General features: G+C 42.5%; 1 protein-coding gene across 1 annotated transcript in view; it reads right to left on the bottom strand.

Annotated features, from left to right (window-relative positions):
• CACNA2D3 (calcium voltage-gated channel auxiliary subunit alpha2delta 3) overlaps positions 1-20,949 on the bottom strand; it is a 1,156,773-nt gene that overhangs the window by 497,473 nt on the left and 638,351 nt on the right. Inside the window, exon 13 of the mRNA XM_075321303.1 lies at positions 18,534-18,667. Within this exon, the coding sequence (XP_075177418.1) occupies positions 18,534-18,667 (134 nt within the window). The remainder of the gene's footprint in view (positions 1-18,533; positions 18,668-20,949) is intronic.

Below are 20,949 nucleotides of genomic sequence, written 5' to 3'. Positions count from 1 at the left end.
CACGAGGTCACATGTCTCTGACACCTTCTATGCCGATTGGTCGCTGGTCATGTGCTTGTGACGCTTTGCTCGGTGATAGGCCAGCGTGACGTCATTGCTGTCATTCTGGCAGCGGATTGGCTCTGGTGTCCTCCATCTTGGATGAGGCACAGAGTCTATATAAGACCCTGACGCACGCCGCCCAGCGCTCAGTCCTCTTGGTTCATGCATGCGAGTAGACGCTCTGTCCACGTTCCTCTAGGCATCTCTCTGTCTATGTTAGGTGAGCGCTACCGGCAGGGTAGCGTTCTTATACCTTACAGCTTCGGCTGCAGTCCGTATCCTTACCTCTTAGTGGAGTGGACATAGGCAGGTGCCTGAGGCACATGGTCCGGCTGGGCCTTGTGATTCTACTCGTAGGTGGACGTTGCCGCTAGGGTAACGTTCCTTATACTGCGTCTGGCAGTTGTTCGTGTCCTCGCACACTAGGGGAGCGAGCAGAGGTAGGAGCTTTGTGCGGCTTATGCTGCTGTCCGTCTCTTTTGCACCACTAGAAGAGCGGACCTAGGCAGGTGCCATATCTAGTGGTTCGTGTCCTCGCACACTAGGGGAGCGAACAGAGGTAGGAGCTTTGTGCGGCTTATGCTGCTGTCTGTCTCTTTTGCACCACTAGAAGAACGGACCTAGGCAGGTGCCATATCTAGTGGTTCGTGTCCTCGCACACTAGTGGAGCGAACGCAGGTAGGAGCTTTGTGCGGCTTATGCTGCTGTCCGTCTCCTGGCACCACTAGAGGAACGGACCTAGGTAGGTGCCATTTCACACTCACTGCTTTTGTCTCTGTGATCTTTAACAGAGACCATTCCACACACCCTCCAAGTAAGGGAGGAATTGCTTTATTTTCTAATTATATTCCTCTGTGAGTATAACGGAGGTATTGCACTCTGCACTTGTGCTATCATTATTTACAGTGGCACACTTATATACCCCTTATCCTCTGCCATAGTCTGCAGCAGAGTCTTTGCACGGTGGACCCTGACTGTCTGACATTCCTTTAGGTTTTATTATCAGACAGCCCCCCGTAACAGACGTTAGTTGAAGCAGCCGCATTGTATTCAGCTGCAATATGCTTGTCTGTGCACCAGCTGTTCATCAGAAAAATTCTTGACAATTTTTCTGCCCCCTTTTTCCATGAGTGGTGGCATATGTTTCCACAGGATCCAATTTTCCTCGATCCCTCCATATTTTCCCTCGATCATGCCTTTTCTCTATACTCTCAACACTGTTGAATGAGAAAACTCTACAAGGTTCGCAGTTGTTTAAATATTAGCTCCAAGAAGTCCGGCCCCGATGACCATACATCATGCAAGGTCAGACAAGATAACTCGATTTTCCACTTTTTATTTAGATTTACACTGAAACTGATTCATGGAAAACTTTCTCTCATGATATTATGCCGCACTCCAAGGTCTCGTGCCTGATTAGATCCAATTGTGTAAGAACAAGTATTTCTTATAAAGTGGCTAATTAATGTTTGTGACCTTTAGGGTTATCTTAAGGCTATAGGTACAGGATGACTTTTTCTGTGACACAGGTCGTGCAGTCAAACATCGCCAAGTGTCGCTGCTACATCACAGTGTAATAACATCAGATGGGGTCATATTGTGGCTAGTAGAGTACAAGGACAAGCAAGTTTCAAAAAATTGAACTCCTGTCACGGACAAAATTGTTATATAGCCTGATTCATACCAGCAGTTCTGAATTTCATGCACTAGACTACGGAGCTTGGCAAGACAATACTTGATACTTTTTAAAGGGAACCTGTCACCAGATTTGGGCGTCCATAGGAGTAGAAAGTCCACGGCACATCCAGTAAGTTTCGTAAAAGTGCTTTATTTTAATTCCATGTGTGCATTAAAAGAGCGGGCAGAGAACCAGGTGCAGGTCTCTAAAGGACGACGGCCGTTTTGTACCTCTTGGTACTTAGACGGGTCCACCTCGATTGGTGGACTCGTCAAAGTACCAAGAGGTACTTTGACGGCCGTCGTCCTTTAGAGACCTGCACCCGGTTCTCTGCCCGCTCTTTTAATGCACACGGAATTAAAATAAAGCACTTTTGGGAAACTCACTGGATGTGCCGTGGACTTTCTACTCCTACGGACGCTTGTAAACTTCATCTGCCTTCTTTCCATGTGCACCGGAGACCATACAACGGAAGGAACCGACCAACTCACTCCTCCCTGGCACCGCAAAGAGTTCAGCAAGGTAGTGCAGAACCGCATTCTTGTTTGTTGGATACTGTATATAAGAGCCCAGGCCGCTGTGTACAACGTAAAAATGATAAGACTTTATAATAGTTACGGTGTGGTGCCGACTCGTCAGATGGGTGTCTCCGTTCTCCGGTAACGGCACCTCCTCTTTCAACCATCTTTGCCCTCCTTCTTCTGAATCCAGGGCAGATCAAAGTGCGCCTGCACGGGACCTCAATGCCGGCCTGTTTGTATGACATAGGACGCATCATGCACCCAGGCTTCATTAGAAGGAGAATGAAGATGGCCAAAAGAAAAGGCGCCAGACCCAGAGAACGGAGACACCCATCCGGCAAGTCAGCACCGCACTGCCCCTTAGGCCTCTCTCACACTCACGTGAAAATCACGCACGTGCCGCGAGACACGTATTTTCCTTGCGTGTTGCGTTTGGTAAGTACGTGTCTCCGGTACGTGTGGGCCACGTGTGTTATACGTGTGCTATCCGCGATAACACACGGAGAACCAGTAATTTCAATAGTCACGTGGTCCTTGCTGCTGTCCAGGGTACTAATCTTCGGCTTCAGCCCTGCCCACTTCCCGCTGATGCTGCTTCCGGCCGAGCGGAGGGGCGGAGATCAGTGGCCGTGACATCACGCCCACCTCCTGAACACGCTCATAATGAGTGGCGGTCGGCAGCAACTGTTTGCAGCGGAAGATTCTGCAGGGCTGGAGGAGGTGAGTATGTGTTTTTTTCTTTTTAAAATAATGACACGTGTTTCTCCGACAACGTGTCACATGGGACCACATCCATACTACATCCGTGTGGTATGGGTGCGAGCCGTGTGACACCCATGATGCCGAAGAGAAAACAGACATGTCGGCGTGTGGAGTGCACGGACACACGTAAGTACGGAACGGACACACGTTCCGTGCCAAAATACTTACGTGTGTCAAAATGCATATGAATCCATAGGTCTACGTGTGTGCGTGTCTCCGGTACGTGAGAAAAACTGCCAAACATGTACCGGACGCACGTACGTGTGAAAGAGGCCTTAGGTGAGTATTATAAAGTGATTTTTATGTTCTACACAGCGGCCTGGGCTCTTTTATACAGAATGCTATATTCTATACAGTTAGAATGCTGGTGGTGGCCACAGTTTATAGGCCCCAAATTTGGTGACAGGTTCCCTTTAAATTACTGAAATGCTGACATTTATAAAAAAACAAACCCAAAATGTTTAAATACAAAATTGAGTTTTAGAAAATACTCCTTTCTGATTGTTGCACAGGATTACAAAAAAAAAAGTTTTTTTCTCAAAAAAGTGCCACACGACTTTAGGGCTCTTTCTCGCATCCATACAATTCAGTCCTGTGCCGTATCACCGTGTACGGACTGGCCGCACTTCCCCGAGCATGACAGCTTCATATATTTAGTCCAGTCTATACACTGTGATCCGGCATTGGACAGAATTGCACGGACATGTGGGATAGCCCTTACAGGTGCGTGGAATTGCAGTTCATTTGCAATATGTCTAATAGCGGACACAACTACCGGTAATGGTCAAGATGGAGTTTTTTCCGATTGAAGACGGTCATGTTCTTTTCTACTGAACAATCTCTTTAAACTGCAACTTTATCTAGATTGGATCTTCTTTTAGGACTTGTTTCTCATCCAAGTTAAAATATGACTATAAAGATATGTTTTTCCTTATTTTTATTTTTGACTTTTTCATCAGCCCAGATCATAAGCAGATTAGTCGATTGACCCTTTGCGTTGTTTCGTTGATACCGGTGACATGTAAGAACCCTACATACATTTTTCATTAAAGAATACACAAATATTTGGGAGCGGCTGTTGAAAACTAAATTACCTTCCATTCTGCCCGGATGGAATACCCCGTTCTACTAATAACTTTTTATAAAATGTCAGCAGAACGCGCCCAGTGATGGCCATCGGTCAATGTCTGTGAACTTATGAATGCACGGAGGGAAACATCTACGGAAGATTTACAATCCGATCCTCAGATTCCATCATATTAACACACTCCAGATGTCCGTGTCTCATCATAGGATGTTGACCCTTCAGTTGCTCGAAATGAGCCAAGTGCTTGTGAGAAGGAGAAAAAGAAATCATCTCTAGGACGGAGCTGTCAACCAAGTGTTTTTGAGACTTTCATTAAAACCTTTTATTATTTTCAGGCGTGTCGCGCCCATGAGTCTCCTACTCAAAAATGATGCACGTGTCATTACGATGAGACAAAATTCCGTAAATGCCTTGTATCAATACGCAGATAAATAGTAATTGTAGCGGTATTATTCTCTGATCCGAGAGAATCGGGCCGAGTATGGTAATGACATTATGATCAATCTCAGCTTCGTGTGATCCGATGCTCTAGGATCGGAGAATATGAGTGTGACGCCCCTGGACTATCAGGTCGTCACAGGCTATTGCACAATTTTCCTTTCCGTGCAGTATCCATCTCCTCCTTGGTTCCAGGTGCCACCCAATGATGTTGCAAACACCAGCATGCAAATCTCAGTCACACACACACCAGTGGGTAGGTCAAGTGGAGAAAGGGCCGCCCACCTTAGTCAGGCAGACTGGGGGGGAGGTGACTCGGTAGTCGTCGGCAGGGGAGCAAGGAGAGTAGTAGCTCTCAAGTAGCTCTCAAAGGGAGAGCAGGCTGGGGAGTTGGAGCTCCCAGGACAGCTAGGCAGCAGCCCTCAGAGTGTGAGGGGCTGAGGGGTAGAAGCTCCCGGAAGGTCGGACTAGACTGGAACACAGCAAAGCAATATCATTGGGAGCCGTCACCTGGACAGGCTCCCCTCCTCAGCCGCAGCGGTACTCCAGGACTTTTGGTTTAACTGCAGTCTGTGTGTTTACTGGCCTTCCAAAACAGCACCAACCTCATCCAGCACCACAACTACCAACCATGAGTTCCCTGCTCCCTGCCTCCCAAACCTACATCCCACGGCTCCCCGAACACCATCACCAAGTCCCGGGGTATCCCCCGTACCCGTGGAGGGTTCTAACACCTGGCTGCCCCACTCCATCGCCCCGGGTACTCCCAGCTGCAGCGGTGGTACTCCACCTTACCATACTCCACGGGTGGCGTCACAAACTTTAAATATACCATCCCGTGTAAATACCCCCTTCATTTGAGTGGCCGCACGAGCCCCGAGTCCGGAGACCTTTGAGCCACTGAGAACTCAGATCTGAGCAACTCGGCTGCTGGCACGGGAGTGGCACATGAGCACAGGGTGAGAAGATGGAGAACAACATTTCTCCATCTTCTCTAGAGATCAGCAAAGCTGTTCAGTTCGTATTCACGAATTTCAGATTTGGTACGAGCCATGGCCGGTTCATTTGGGCTCAGCTTATCAAACAGTTTGGTCAAAAGTCGGCAATTATCGGTAAGTGTTGGTTTGCAGAAAACCCACTCTCGGCCCCATCACAGCCATGTCAATTTTTGGTATGGCTGTGATTGGCCAGGGAAATCAGTGTATAAAAAAGGAAGCAAAAGGGTTAAAGCACGACATACTTACCGAGTCTCCCCACGGCTGTAACTGCTCATGCGGCTGTACTTCCTGGGCCGCTGATTAACCCTCATCCATATTCACTGTTTTCCCTGCCCACCGGCAACTCTGATTGGCTGCAGTCAGACCCTGACCCCAGACAGTGTCTGTAATTGGTTGTTATCACAGACCCTGTCTGTGTGTCTATACTGTGATACAAAATAAATAAACAAAATTGGCATAGGGTCTCTTCATCTATGGATACAAGCACAGAAAGGCACCAGAGTTCCGCACCAAATTTGCACCTCCTGGAAGAAAACTGCACCAACACTGCATCAAAACTGTTTTTGTGCAGTTTTTTTACAAGACATGCAGATTTGGTGCTGACATTTTTACACCATATTCCCGCGCACACTCTACATCTCCTGGCAAAAAAAAATGGCATCATACTGCATATGATAGTGATGCGTTTTTTGCCTGGAGGTGTAGATTGGGTGAAGGTATATGATGTAGAAATTTGAGCACCAAATCTGTATCTCTTGGCAAAAAAACCCACAGTCACAGGTGGAGTACCGTGGGAACCTTCAGCTGTGGCCCCAACCAACCTGAGTGATGTCACCGCTGATCGCTGCAGCTCAGTCTCTGCCTGAAGTTACAGCGCGCGGTCATGTTTGGTGAACACCGGGAGGCTCGGTAAGCATCGGTGAACCGAACTTTGAAAGGTTCACTCATCTCTAATCTTCTCCATTGTGTGAGTCCACGGAAATCAGACTGCACTCAGATATCATCCGCATCCAGTCTGATGGTTTCCACACACCCATAGGCTTGCACCGGTGAGTGGTGTCCGATTTGCGCTGCATGTTGTGATTTTTTTTTCTCATGCCAATTTCACATGAGAAAAAAAGTCGCGGATCAGCGTTGCCCAATCATTTAGGTCCATGTACTATCAAAAAAAAAAAAATCGGATAGCACTCGTCCGATGTTTCCGCTGGTGCGAGGGAACCCTTACTATGGAACGTCTTAGCAGAATTGGTAAATACAGTTGCAACATTTCAGAAAAGGTAAAAATAAAAACTTCACATAATCTATTGGCAACAACTAAGCTGTGCACTCTGGTTTTGATAGAGTTAATATTCCACGCACTGCAGACATAGCCAACTGGACAGGTAGATCCTTGGCAGCATTCTGTTTTAACCCATTCCTTTCCAGAGCAACTACTTGAGTAACATTCCGCCGGCTCTCCTGTACTGGTGTCAGATGTTCTGTACTGATTCTCTATGGTCCAGCTCTGGTTGTGACCATGTGTTGGCTCCTGGCCAATGTCTAAGTTCTCTAGGCTTTTTGAGAACCCTTCCACGTCTCCCTGCCAGAGCAGTAAGGTCCATTTGATTACCGTTGGTTCTAAAGATCTTTCTAGTCTCTTACGGTACTGGCTTGTTTAGTTGTCCATGTGTACCATCTGCTATCCCCCCTGATCTCAGCCTGACTACAGTTGATGACCAAGGTGGGCCAACCTTGATGTGAACTGTCTGACACCAGGTCTTTGGGTTCACTCTCCATCTTCGTCCCAGTTGTTGCTTATGGAGACTAATCTGGAAGGGGAAAGTCCATATCTCCTGATGGAGCCCATAATTCAGATGTCCATGCCTCACCAGCTAATGCTGACATTTCATTTCCTAGCAATGAGCCAAGAACTTGTCAGAAGGAGAAGAAAACTCGCTAGGACAGAACAGGCAACCAAGTGTTTTTGAGACCTTCATTATAGGATTTTTCATTTTTAGTTATGGTGTACCCAAAACTTGTGTACTGCATGTATCACTATATACCACTGCCTGGTTTAGCCCAAGTTGTATTCGCTCTTCAGTTGGTCTACATGTCCAGTTGACCGCCCTGTTACGATGTTCTCCATCTAATTAGAAATTAGGCTCCCAGCGCTCCTAACCTTAAGGCCGCTTTACACGCTACGACATCGCTAAAGCAATCTTGTTAGAGTCACGGAATTTGTGACGCACATTCGGCCTCGTTAGCGATGTCGCGTGTGACACCTATGAGCGATTTTGCATCGTCACAAAAACGTGGGCGGTCGCTTAGTGATGTCACTATGACGCCGAACGAACCGCCCCTTAGAAAGGAGGTGGATCGCCGGTCACAGCGACGTCACTAGGCAGGTAAGTCCGTGTTGTTGTGCGCCACCAGCAGCGATTTACCCATGACGCACAAACGATGGGGGCGGGTGTGCACGCTAGCGATATCGCAGTGTGTAAAGCGGCCTTTAGTGTTGGATGTATGGTACTTTACGCAGGAAGCTTCTAGGTGGTGGAAGCATTTGTACCATCTGCGTTTTTGCCGTCTGCCACCATCACAGTCTCCCTCATTTCTCATTGTACAATTAGGAGATACGACTATGATACGACTGCAGTCATTGGCGTCACACCTCTGAAGATGAAGCAAGTTTCTCGAATCTTCAACATTAATTCGCATTCTCAGTGGATTAAATACCTTTCATATAAAAAAAATAAAAAAAAGTCATGATCAGCAGAGGTTCTCTCTGCTTAGTTTGGTTTTCCAGGAGAAATAGGGTTTTGGTGTTTTTTTTTGTAAATTTAAAAGGAATCTGTCACCAGGTTTTTGCTCCCCCATCTGAGACCAGCATAATGTAGAGGCAGAGACCCTGATTCCAACCATGTGTGGCTTTCTGGGCTGCTTGCTGTAGTTTTGAAATCACCAAAAAGACAATGCCAATAGCCAATAAAAATATCAATTTTATTATTAGAATAAATTAAAAACAAGGTGTAAACTATTGGCTATTGGCATTGTCTTTTTGGTGATTTCAATTGTTGTTTTTCACTAAGCTGGGCTATTTGCCCTTTGTATTACGATGCTTGGGATCTATTGATTTTCATACATCCCTTTGATATTTTTTTCCCCTTGTGTATTGGCATTTTTGGTCATTTGCTGTAGTTTTGGTAAAATCCATGTTTTATCCTTTGCACATCTAGCGGAGCTCTGAATGTTGAACTGTGTATAACCCCGCCCACCCATCAGATTGGCAGCTTTCTCTGTATAACCCCGCCCATCCATCAGATTGGCAGCTTTCTGTGTATAACCCGCCCACACCACTGATTGGCAGCTTTCTGTGTATAACCCTGTCCACACCACTGATTGGCAGCTTTCTATGTATAACCCTGCCCACACCACTGATTGTCAGCTTTCTGTGTATAACCCTGTCCACACCACGGATTGGCAGCTTTCTGTGTATAACCCTGTCCACACCACTGATTGGCAGCTTTCTGTGTATAACCCCGCCCATCCATCAGATTGGCAGCTTTCTATGTTTAACCCTGCCCACACCACTGATTTGCAGCTTTCTGTGTATAACACCACCTACAGCACTGATTAGCAGGTTCATGTTTATAATCTCGACAACACCACTGGATTGGCAGCTTACTGTGTATACTGTGCATAGACAGAAAGCTAACAGCCGGTGCTCAGGGCAGGTTTAAACAGAACTCATGAATATGGAGGACTAGATGTCAGCAGGTTTCATAGTCATTTTAGATTGTTCTAAAGTAAAGAATAAAAATCAAAGTCTTAGGCGGGCTTTGCACGCTGTGACATCGGTAACAATGTGTTACCGATGCTGCAGCGATAGTCCCGCCCCCGTCGCACGTGCAATATCTAGTGAAAGCTGCCGTAGCGATTATTATCGCTACGGCAGTTTCACACGCACATACCTGCCGTGCGACGTCCCTCTGGCCGGCGACCCGCCTCCTTCCTAAGGGGGCGGGTCGTGCGGCGTCACAGCGACGTCACACGGAAGGCGGCCAATTGAAGTGGAGGGGCGGAGATGAGCAGAATGTAAACATCCCGCCCACCTCCGTCCTTCTCATTGCAGCCGGCGGCAGGTAAGGTGAAGTTCCTCGCTCCTGCGGCTTTACACACAGCGATGTGCGCTGCCGCAGGAACGAGGAACAACATCGTACCTGTCGCTGCACCGGCATTATGGAAATGTCGGAGGCTGCAGCGATGATACGATAACGACGCTTTTGCGCTCGTTCATCGTATCAAAAAGGATTTGCACGTTGCGATATCGACTGCGACACCGGATGTGCGTCACTTTCGATTTGACCCCATCGACATCGCATGTGCAATGTCGCAACGTGCAAAGCCGCCCTTACAATAAAAATTGTAACATTTTATGTTTTAAAGCTTAAGGAGTCTGCTTGAATATAGTTCTTCTTGCTCATTTCTTTTGCAACTTTTAAGCAAAAACTTAACACATGGGACTTTCAACTATAACTGGATCAATTGGTGTTTTCTCTGGGTTTTTGCTATTCTCGCTGTTAACACTGTAGGAAAGCGTGGTGGACGGAACCTATTACCAGATTTGCAAAAAAGTTACGAATATGTTCAATAAAGTGAAAAAAAAAATATTTGAAGAAACAATAAATCTTTTTAACTTCCTGTGATTCAGTCAGAGCTGCAATACCAGAAACAGCCAAGAAACAGGAGTGGCGCTGTTTTTAAGAAACGGAGCGGATCTGCAGGATTTTCCTATTGTGTTTCGGACAGAATAAAAGTCACGTTTTACAATGAGTTTTGTATCGGAGCCATGGCCTCAATGTGCTGGGAAGGCGAAGAATCTATGTCCAGGATTAAGGAGAGACATTTCTATCTGTTCACTCAGGGGGTTGGTTTGGAAGAGGCGCGGGGATACGTGCTCCAAGACCAATTACTGCCCACAGGGACAACGCAATCAGTATCATATTGTGCCAAGGGATAATAGTAAACAAATAGTATCTACAAAAGATCTCGGCCATTTTTCTTATAAGACCTAACACAAAGAGCTAACGAGGTATGAAGGTGTCTAACTATATATAACTTAATGTTTCCGATAAGTAGATAATAGATAGATAAATAGATAGAAATTTACATAGATAGATGGATAGATAGATAGAGGGATAGATAGAGGGATAGATAGATAGATAGAGGGATAGATAGATAGATAGATAGAGGGATAGATAGATAGATAGATAGATAGATAGATAGATAGATAGAGGGATAGATAGATAGATAGATAGATAGATAGATAGATAGATAGATAGATAGATAGATAGATAGAGGGATAGATAGATAGAGGGATAGATAGAGGGATAGATAGATAGATAGATAGATAGATAGAGGCATAGATGGATAGATAGATAGATAGATAGATAGATAGATAGATAGATAGATAGATAGATAGATAGATAGATAGATAGAGGGATAGATAGAGGGATAGATCGAGGGATAGATAGAGGGATAGATAGAGGGATAGATAGATAGATAGACAGAGGGATAGATAGATAGATAGATAGATAGAGGGATATATAGATAGATAGATAGATAGATAGAGGGATAGATAGAGGGATAGATAGATAGATAGATAGAGGGATAGATAGATAGAGGGATAGATAGAGGGATAGATAGATAGATAGATAGAGGGATAGATAGATAGAGGGATAGATAGATAGAGGGATAGATGGATAGATAGATAGATAGATAGAGGGATAGATAGAGGGATAGATAGATAGATAGATAGAGGGATAGATAGATAGAGGGATAGATAGATAGATAGATAGAGGGATAGATAGATAGATAGATAGATAGATAGATAGATAGATAAATAGACAAAATCCTGTTGGATCAATCAATGATCGGATATTTGCAGTAAGACGTTCTTCCTACCAGGAGTGAAGCTATAAGGAGATTTGGCTAATCCTTCCACAGTCAGTATCGCACTTCTCTTTGATGGCCTCAGTTGATACATTGTTTCTACAAATCGCAGCAATGCATCACACGAGTGATGAAAGAACCACAAAAACTCTTTCTTTCCAAGATGATTACTCTAAAATATGTAAAATTGCCATTTGGCAACAATGGAATAAAATTGCTACAGTTACAGGGAGGACGAGGCCGCTACAATATGCTGGAGACATTTAGAGAAGTGCGGACAGCATGAGCGATAGGGTGCGATGGAGGAAAGACCTAACAAGCTGCGTATTAGGAGAGATTTTCCAAAAACAATTCAGGATAAAAGACAAATCCGACCTCCTCCTCAGCTCTGTGCTTTAGTTCAGACGTTTCAATAGTAAACACATAAGTTCTGTGGCAGGCAGTGTGCAGCGGGTGGTGGGTGGTGGGCAGTGTGCAGCGGGTGGTGGGCAGTGTGCAGCGGGTGGTGGGCAGTGTGCAGCGGGTGGTGGGCGGTGGGCGGTGTGCAGCAGGAGGTGCGCAGTGTGCAGCGGGTGGTGGGCGGTGGGCAGTGTGCAGCAGGCGGTGGATGGTGGACAGTGTGCAGCAGGTGGTGGGTAGTGTGCAGCAGGCAGTAGATGGTGGACAGTGTGCAGCGGGTGGTGGGTAGTGTGCAGCAGGCAGTAGATGGTGGACAGTGTGCAGCGGGTGGTGGGTAGTGTGCAGCAGGCAGTAGATGGTGGACAGTGTGCAGCCGGTGGTGGGTAGTGTGCAGCAGGCAGTAGATGGTGGACAGTGTGCAGCCGGTGGTGGGTAGTGTGCAGCAGGCAGTAGATGGTGGACAGTGTGCAGCGGGTGGTGGGCAGTGTGCAGCGGGCGGTGGGCGGTAGGCAATGTGCAGTGGGCAGTGTGCAGTGGGCAGTGGGCGGTGGGCAGTGTGCAGTGGGCGGTGGGCAGTGTGGAGCCGGCGGCGGGCAGTGGTGATGTCTTATCCAAGCTTAAAAATTGTTTTTTAGTTGAAAAGTGATAAGATGGCCAGTGCGTTAATTATTTAATTGTAAGTAAAGGTATTTTATAAACAAATAACCTAAAACTTATGGGCTCCATTGAAAAAATATTTCTCCATTCCCTCCGCCGCTATATACTATATATACGCTATATGGTATACATAATACTGGCATCTTTTTATGCAGTACTGGGCGTTTACGTCCAGCGTGTGACTGCTACATCCGAGATAATTCATGAAATGTATTACATAGAGGCCAGATCTATCAGGACTGGTGAATAAACTGTAACCATCATTACACTTTATGTTTCATAAACCAATAGTACAAGTGAAAATGAGAAACTTTGTAATATATTTTATAAGAGAAATCTGCTTCATTTTCTGCCAAATCTGATCATTCAGTCTCAAAATTCTCAATTCACGATTAAAATTTGTATTCAGCGAAGACAGATTGTTACATTACTGAGATTCTATATAGAAGGGAGGAGGAGGAGGGGAGCTGTGCCGCCAGCTTTTCCATCCTCCTCCCTTCTCTCCGCTACATAGAAAATAAAAGTTGCTACTGATAAAATTCTATCTCCGTAATTGAATAATCTGAATTTACTAAATACAGATTTTAAATGTGAATTAAGAATTTTGAAAATTGACAATCAGTCAAGGAGGAGAAAGAAGCAGATTTTACCTATAAGATATAATACTAAGTTTATTATTCTCACATGTACTATTGACTTATGGAATAAGAATTAAAATGACAATTACTCCTTAAGACAGCAATACATATATATCTATATCTATCTATCTATCTATCTATATATATATATATATATATTAAACTTGCCAAATTTATTTAAAGCTGCATGCCAACAAATAATTTGTTTTCGACTCTTCTGAGGTTAGAACACTAAATTTATAACTCTCATGAACACGTGCAGGTTTTCTCCAAAACTTGTGGCATATTCTGACCTAAAGATTAATATATTGTATGCGTTTAATACAGGACGAAATTTACATATCCAGCACCAATATATATAAAACTTCTTCTTTATTCCAACCTTCAAAACATGTGGAGAAAATGCAGGACACTGACGCGTTGTGTACTTAAAAAGCAAGTCCGAAACGCGTCAGTGTCCTGTATTTTCTCCGCATGTTTTAAAAGTAGAAATAATCAAGAAGTTTTATGTTGCTGGATAGGTGTAGAGAGTAAATTCTTCCTATCTCTCCACCATAATATGACTAGTCCATCTTCTCATAGTTTGATTAGTTGCTACTGATCCTTGTAGTTAACCACATGTAAACCACTCAACATCCACATATATACAGTATATATATATGGATAGACCTCAGAAAAAATGGAGTCAAAATCCATATTAATCCTGAATAATTTTTATTATGCAAAAAGTAAAATATATATATATATATATATATATATATATAAACATCAATTGATATGTATAACAAAAATGGGGGGGATATGAAGTGCAGAAAGAAATTGTAAACAAAACCTTGAGGACACGGTACGGATGGGGTATACACTATGGATCAAGAGATTTTCATAAATCTAACAAATACCTGTAGTACTTGGACTAACTAAATGTGCAAAAACCGATGCAGTAATTAACATAAATATTAGTATTGCACATAACCCAGTAGGACACAATTAATAGTGATAGGGCCTGTGGTAACTACCCACGGCCATTAGGGGGCAGTCCAGTACCACAAATATATGAAAAGAATAAATAAGTGTAATGATCCAACTTATCCATGTAATCCTGCCTCAGGAATGTAAACAATTACCGGCCCCGACGCGCGTTTCGCGTTGGGCTTCCTCGGAGGGCGAGTTTTAGTTTTCCATTATTTTGTTAAAAATGTTTTTTCGGATTATTTTGATCACATATAAATATGGATGTTGAGATATATATACTACGGTGTGTATATATATATATATATATATATATATATATATATATATATATATATATATATATAGTATACAGTGTGTGTGTGTGTGTATATATATATATATATGTACACAGTGTATATATATATATATATATATATATATATATATATATATATATATATATACATATATATATATATATATATATATATATATATACACAGCATATATATACATATATATATACTATACAGTGTGCATGTATACCGTGTATATATACAGTTAGGTCCAGAAATATTTGGACAGTGACACAAGTTTTGTTATTTTAGCTGTTTACAAAAACATGTTCAGAAATACAATTCTATATATAATGTGGGCTGAAAGTGCACACTTCCAGCTGCAATATGAGAGTTTTCACATCCAAATCGGAGAAAGGGTTTAGGAATCATAGCTCTGTAATGCATAGCCTCCTCTTTTTCATGGGACCAAAAGTAATTGGACAAGGGACTCTAAGGGCTGCAATTAACTCTGAAGGCGTCTCCCTCGTTAACCTGTAATCAATGAAGTAGTTAAAAGGTCTGGGGTTGATTACAGGTGTGTGGTTTTGCATTTGGAAGCTGTTGCTGTGACCAGACAACATGCGGTCTAAGGAACTCTCAATTGAGGTGAAGCAGAACATCCTGAGGCTGAAAAAAAAGAAAAAATCCATCAGAGAGATAGCAGACATGCTTGGAGTAGCAAAATCAACAGTCGGGTACATTCTGAGAAAAAAGGAATTGACTGGTGAGCTTGGGAACTCAAAAAGGCCTGGGCGTCCACGGATGACAACAGTGGTGGATGATCGCCGCATACTTTCTTTGGTGAAGAAGAACCCATTCACAACATCAACTGAAGTCCAGAACACTCTCAGTGAAGTAGGTGTATCTGTCTCTAAGTCAACAGTAAAGAGAAGACTCCATGAAAGTCAATACAAAGGGTTCACATCTAGATGCAAACCATTCATCAATTCCAAAAATAGACAGGCCAGAGTTACATTTGCTGAAAAACACCTCATGAAGCCAGCTCAGTTCTGGAAAAGTATTCTATTGACAGATGAGACAAAGATCAACCTGTACCAGAATGATGGGAAGAAAAAAGTTTGGAGAAGAAAGGGAACGGCACATGATCCAAGGCACACTACATCCTCTGTAAAACATGGTGGAGGCAACGTGATGGCATGGGCATGCATGGCTTTCAATGGCACTGGGTCACTTGTGTTTATTGATGACATAACAGCAGACAAGAGTAGCCGGATGAATTCTGAAGTGTACCGGGATATACTTTCAGCCCAGATTCAGCCAAATGCCACAAAGTTGATCGGACGGCGCTTCATAGTACAGATGGACAATGACCCCAAGCATACAGCCAAAGCTACCCAGGAGTTCATGAGTGCAAAAAAGTGGAACATTCTGCAATGGCCAAGTCAATCACCCGATCTTAACCCAATTGAGCATGCATTTCACTTGCTCAAATCCAGACTTAAGACAGAAAGACCCACAAACAAGCAAGACCTGAAGGCTGCGGCTGTAAAGGCCTGGCAAAGCATTAAGAAGGAGGAAACCCAGCGTTTGGTGATGTCCATGGGTTCCAGACTTAAGGCAGTGATTGCCTCCAGAGGATTCGCAACAAAATATTGAAAATAAAAATATTTTGTTTGGGTTTGGTTTATTTGTCCAATTACTTTTGACCTCCTAAAATGTGGAGTGTTTGTAAAGAAATGTGACAATTCCTACAATTTCTATCAGATATTTTTGTTCAAACCTTCAAATTACACGTTACAATCTGCACTTGAATTCTGTTGAAGAGATTTCATTTCAAATCCAATGTGGTGGCATGCAGAGCCCAACTCGCGAAAATTGTGTCATTGTCCAAATATTTCTGGACCTAACTGTATATATATATATATATATATATATATATATACACATATCCATACACAGCTCTGCAGACAGTTTTTAAATTTTTTTTTACAGTTCATATGTATTATATGTTCTCTTGTAACTTGGGCTACTATAGATGTGACAGTTCCGCCTCTGCCAAAGAGATGAAAGTTACATATCATGTCAGAGTAAAAAGGAAAATGTTATTTTAGCGCCTTTTTGTGCCATTTATATTGACAAATTTGGAATAAAAAAGAATGTTTAATATAATATTCATAAAAATAAACAAATACATTGAATAAATATTATCATAAGAATTGTTCCTTGATAGATGCACAATACTAATATCACTGAGACAACCCTTTATAATAACACCTATGAAATCATCAGACTCCAATGGCACAATCTATGACATAAGAGGGCAAATAAAGTTGGAAATGACTTGAACTTTTTATTCCTGTGACATTAGTATTTTTAATCATTTCAGTTGGAGATATATGACTCTCAGTATATGTGTATTTGATTTGTAACGACTTTCACATGCAGCCAAAATAATTAATTGGGATATTAATGAATACAAAATAAATTTAAATCTATGATAAAAAATATATATTATTTTTTTTGGGGGGGGACCTAAAGTCGTGAATATAAATTCATATATAAAATCATCAAAATTGAATCATTATGGCGTTCTATATGGCATCTATAAATACAGCAGAATAAACATTTAAATGTTAGAAATCCATTAACCCCTTCAGGTTAGGAAACTCCAATAAATGTAAGAACTGGAATGAAATCTGGAATAAAATGACTTCTTGTTTCTTCATGTTCATATACATTGTCCTGAAAAATCCAGTGTTAGGATGATATTTTTAGAGCTCTTTTTTGCAGGCAGATATTTTGTTCTGGTATATATGTTTATTAATGTAATAAAAGGCTAAATAAATACAATAATACAATGTGGCATAAAAATAAACACAAATTTGTCAATTGAATAAAAAATTTTGAAAAATGTTTTCATGAAAAAAACTTAATACCATGTTGCCACGTAGTGTAAATGTTTTTTTTCCGTCTAAGCAAAGTAGATGCGATTTCAAGAAAACTCCTTCCCAATGTTGTATGGAAAGTCTGAAAAAAATGCACTTTAAAAACGCATGAAAAGGGTCATCCACTATTCAGACAACCTCTTTGCAAACACTATAATCTCCCATGTAAAATAATACCAGCCTGCACTCACATTAATGCCTGCACTGTTCCAGTGATGTCAGCACTGCTTCTCCTGGGGCTCCCGTGATATTTTTATGTCATGTAAGCCCTGAGGCTAATCAGTGACCGCTCCGCTATCACTTCCTTCAGACGAAAATTAGTTCCACACTTATACCTCCAAAGGAGGTGGAATTGTGCATTTTGATGAATTCTTTGGCTGCAAAGAGGCCATATATTGTTCTTGCACAGAGGCTCATATATTGTTCTTGCACAGGGGCCATATACTGTCCTTACACAGGGGCCCATATATTATTCTTGCACAGGGGCCATATACTGTCCTTACACAGGGGCCCATATATTGCTCTTGCACAAGGGCCCATATATTGCTCTTGCACAGGGGCCCATATATTGTTCTTGCACAGGGGCCCATATATTGTCCTTGCACAGGGGCCCATATACTGTCCTTGCACAGGGGCCCATATAATGCTCTTGCACAGGGGCCCATATATTGCTCTTGCACAGGGGCCATATATTGTCCTTGCACAGGGGCCCATATGCTGTCCTTGCACAGGGGCCCATATAGTCTCCTTGCACAGGGGCCCATATAGTCTCCTTGCACAGTGGCACATATAGTATAGTGTCCTTGCACAGGGGCCTATATATTGTTCTAGCACAGGGGTCCTTTTCTGTCTGTGTCCACCAATGGCATAAACTGTTTTTATTGTACATGGGTAATTGAGAAGGAGATTTCCTGTTCTAAAACAAATTGTGAAAAAATTCCATTTCAAACCAGAGCTAAAAACATAAAATAAAAGGAAAATGCATAAAAAAAAATCTTCAAAATGCAATAATCAGAAAAGATTGCTGGTGTGGACACCTGCAGAAAAATCAGTAGAAGAACACTAATCATTTATATTATGTGTGAACGCGATCTTAGAGTTGTTAGTTTTGAGACTGTCGCCAATGATATGAAACGTCTGGATGGTAATAATTTGTGACCTGTATAGAACATGCGGCTCATACTTACCGTGTTATCCACATACGCTTCCGTCCACACTACATCGTGCTCCTGGTCAATGACCTTCGGTCTGCTCAGGACATGGAGATACGCCATCACATTCTCTTGTACATCAGCTAAAGTGGATATTTGGGTGAAAAAGCCTGGAGTAAAAACACAAACAAAATATAAAACCAGAATATGAGATACAAGCATTCCCTTGTCATAAATAAACAAGCAGTGCATCATTACGCGCAACATATAGTCAATGCGCGGTTTGGAAAAAAAATCCTTTAGTCCCATAAATAAAAATATTTTGACTTAAAAGAGCAAAGTCTTCTGGATAAGGCGATGTACACACCACGTTTTATTAAGGTGGATTCTGCAGAGAACCCACCTGAAAAAAAAACAAAAAATCTCCAAAAATGATGGACATACGCACAGCAATTTAAAAACAACTTGCTGTGATTATGTTCTATCTCTTTTCTCGTCTTTTAAGAACTTAGTGCTTTGAAAGTTAAGAAGTGGCCAAAAGAAGTGACCTGAGTCTTCCAGTGGTGGATTTCAAGCTATGTTATATATGGAATGACAGTGTGAAGACTGCTGAATGCACCGGAGCCAAAGCAAGGAATCTAGTGGAGAACTGGGTGTGAAGATGGTGATACAGGTAAGAGGTAAGATAATTAAAGAAAAACTCCCATCACAGTTTTTATCCTCTTAGTATATTGCAATTATCATATTCTGTACTACTGTGACCTTGCAATTGCTCATTTTGCCTTTCTGCCCAGTTAATTCTTCTCTTTTCCATTCAGTCTATGACATCATATGGTTAGAAACAGACTTGCTGAATCCTTCTAAGCTTTATGTAGGAACTGGAAGTCACTTTCCCTGCATGAATCATAACTGCAAAATTCCGTGGCAGAGGGGAGAAGCAAAGCAGCTGGGTCTGCAGTTGAAGAGGGAAATGATTTATGCAGGGAAAATAGACTTCCTGTGTGATGCTAGTCACTACTTATGGACAGTATAGACAGACGAGTAGTCAGACAAGCTGGGGTCAGAAAACAGAAGAACACAACAGGATTCAGGGAGTAAGCAGATACACAGTTAAGTTACAGGCAGAGGGTCAGAATTCCAGAAAAGTACATATTTGATTCAGAGAGCAGACAGAGACGTGGTCAGGTAATGGTCCAAGGTCAGAAGCCAGGAGGTAGTGACAAGAATAGGGAGCGACAATGGATTAAAAAGAAAAATAGTGGTGTCCGGGCGCTGCACAAAAATAGGCTATACCAGGGAGGAGATTAACTGTTTAATGAACTAATTGCAATTGCAATAGGGAGCGGGCAGAGAGGAGTCAGTAAACAGTCTGGGGTCAAGAAGCCTAGATCAGAACACAAAAAGGAGCCAAGAGCACAGCTGCAGAACCAGAGAGTATGACTGCTTAGGTTCTCAGAAAGCATGCTCAGTAATTAAACATAGCAATTACCAGGAACAAGGAACACCTGAATAAGTACCTCCCAGAACCAGAATGTAAACCTGTGCTGTTAAAAAAACCTGTCAGCAAGTCAAGTACTTAAAGAAATACAGCAGAGCATATCCAAATGCAAAATGCTCTGCACAAAGGAAACATGTAACTCCTAGCTTTGTAGTGTAGAACAGTATTGCAGAGCATCACCAGATGCTCTGCACAGCTGAACCATGACATCCTATTTATAAATGGAGCAGAGAAAAGAGAAGAATTAACTGGGCAGAAAGGCAAAATGAGCAATTGTAAGTACACAGTGCTAAATAATATGATTACTGCAATATAATAACAGGATAAAAACTGTGATGGAAGTGCTTCTTTAATCCCTTAAAAGAGCTGGATTCAAGTGAATCAAATTGCAAACAATTTGAATTCTGGCAGATACTTTAGATTTTTGTGACATGTGTAACAAATTAGATTTGCTCTTTGGAATCGACTTGCTCAAGTCATCTCCAGTTTATAATATGTCCTCTGTTTACACAAGGGAATTTGCTACTTACAAACCAACTTTTGTCTGTTGGCGTAAAAGACATGATGATCGAAAATGAAGTGTATACGATGATTAGACAATGGCTGTCCTGTGCTAATCATCCTCAGGGTCGGACAACCAATTAATCTGATCAAATTTCCTAATCTTGTCATTTAACTTTCAAAAAGTATACTTGCTTACAGCGCATCAGGAAAATGTAATGTCGATTTCACAAGCTTCTCCGATGGGATTTCAGGAACTTGATTGTTCTAATGTATTTAAAATGGGCTGTCGGCATGCGTCATTAAACACCCTCTCCCACAAGATATGTCCTACTTCTGCATCAAATGTAATGGAGGACGTGAGAAGAAGGGCTTACAAATTTCACATTACGAGCTGGAGCATTAGAAATATCCGCACGGAGGGCACGGGCTCCCCGATGATCTATACCAGGC

Source organism: Anomaloglossus baeobatrachus, chromosome 8, assembly GCF_048569485.1.
Source record: "Anomaloglossus baeobatrachus isolate aAnoBae1 chromosome 8, aAnoBae1.hap1, whole genome shotgun sequence".
NCBI lineage: Eukaryota > Metazoa > Chordata > Amphibia > Anura > Aromobatidae > Anomaloglossus > Anomaloglossus baeobatrachus.
This window is presented reverse-complemented; position numbering and strand designations above follow the sequence as displayed.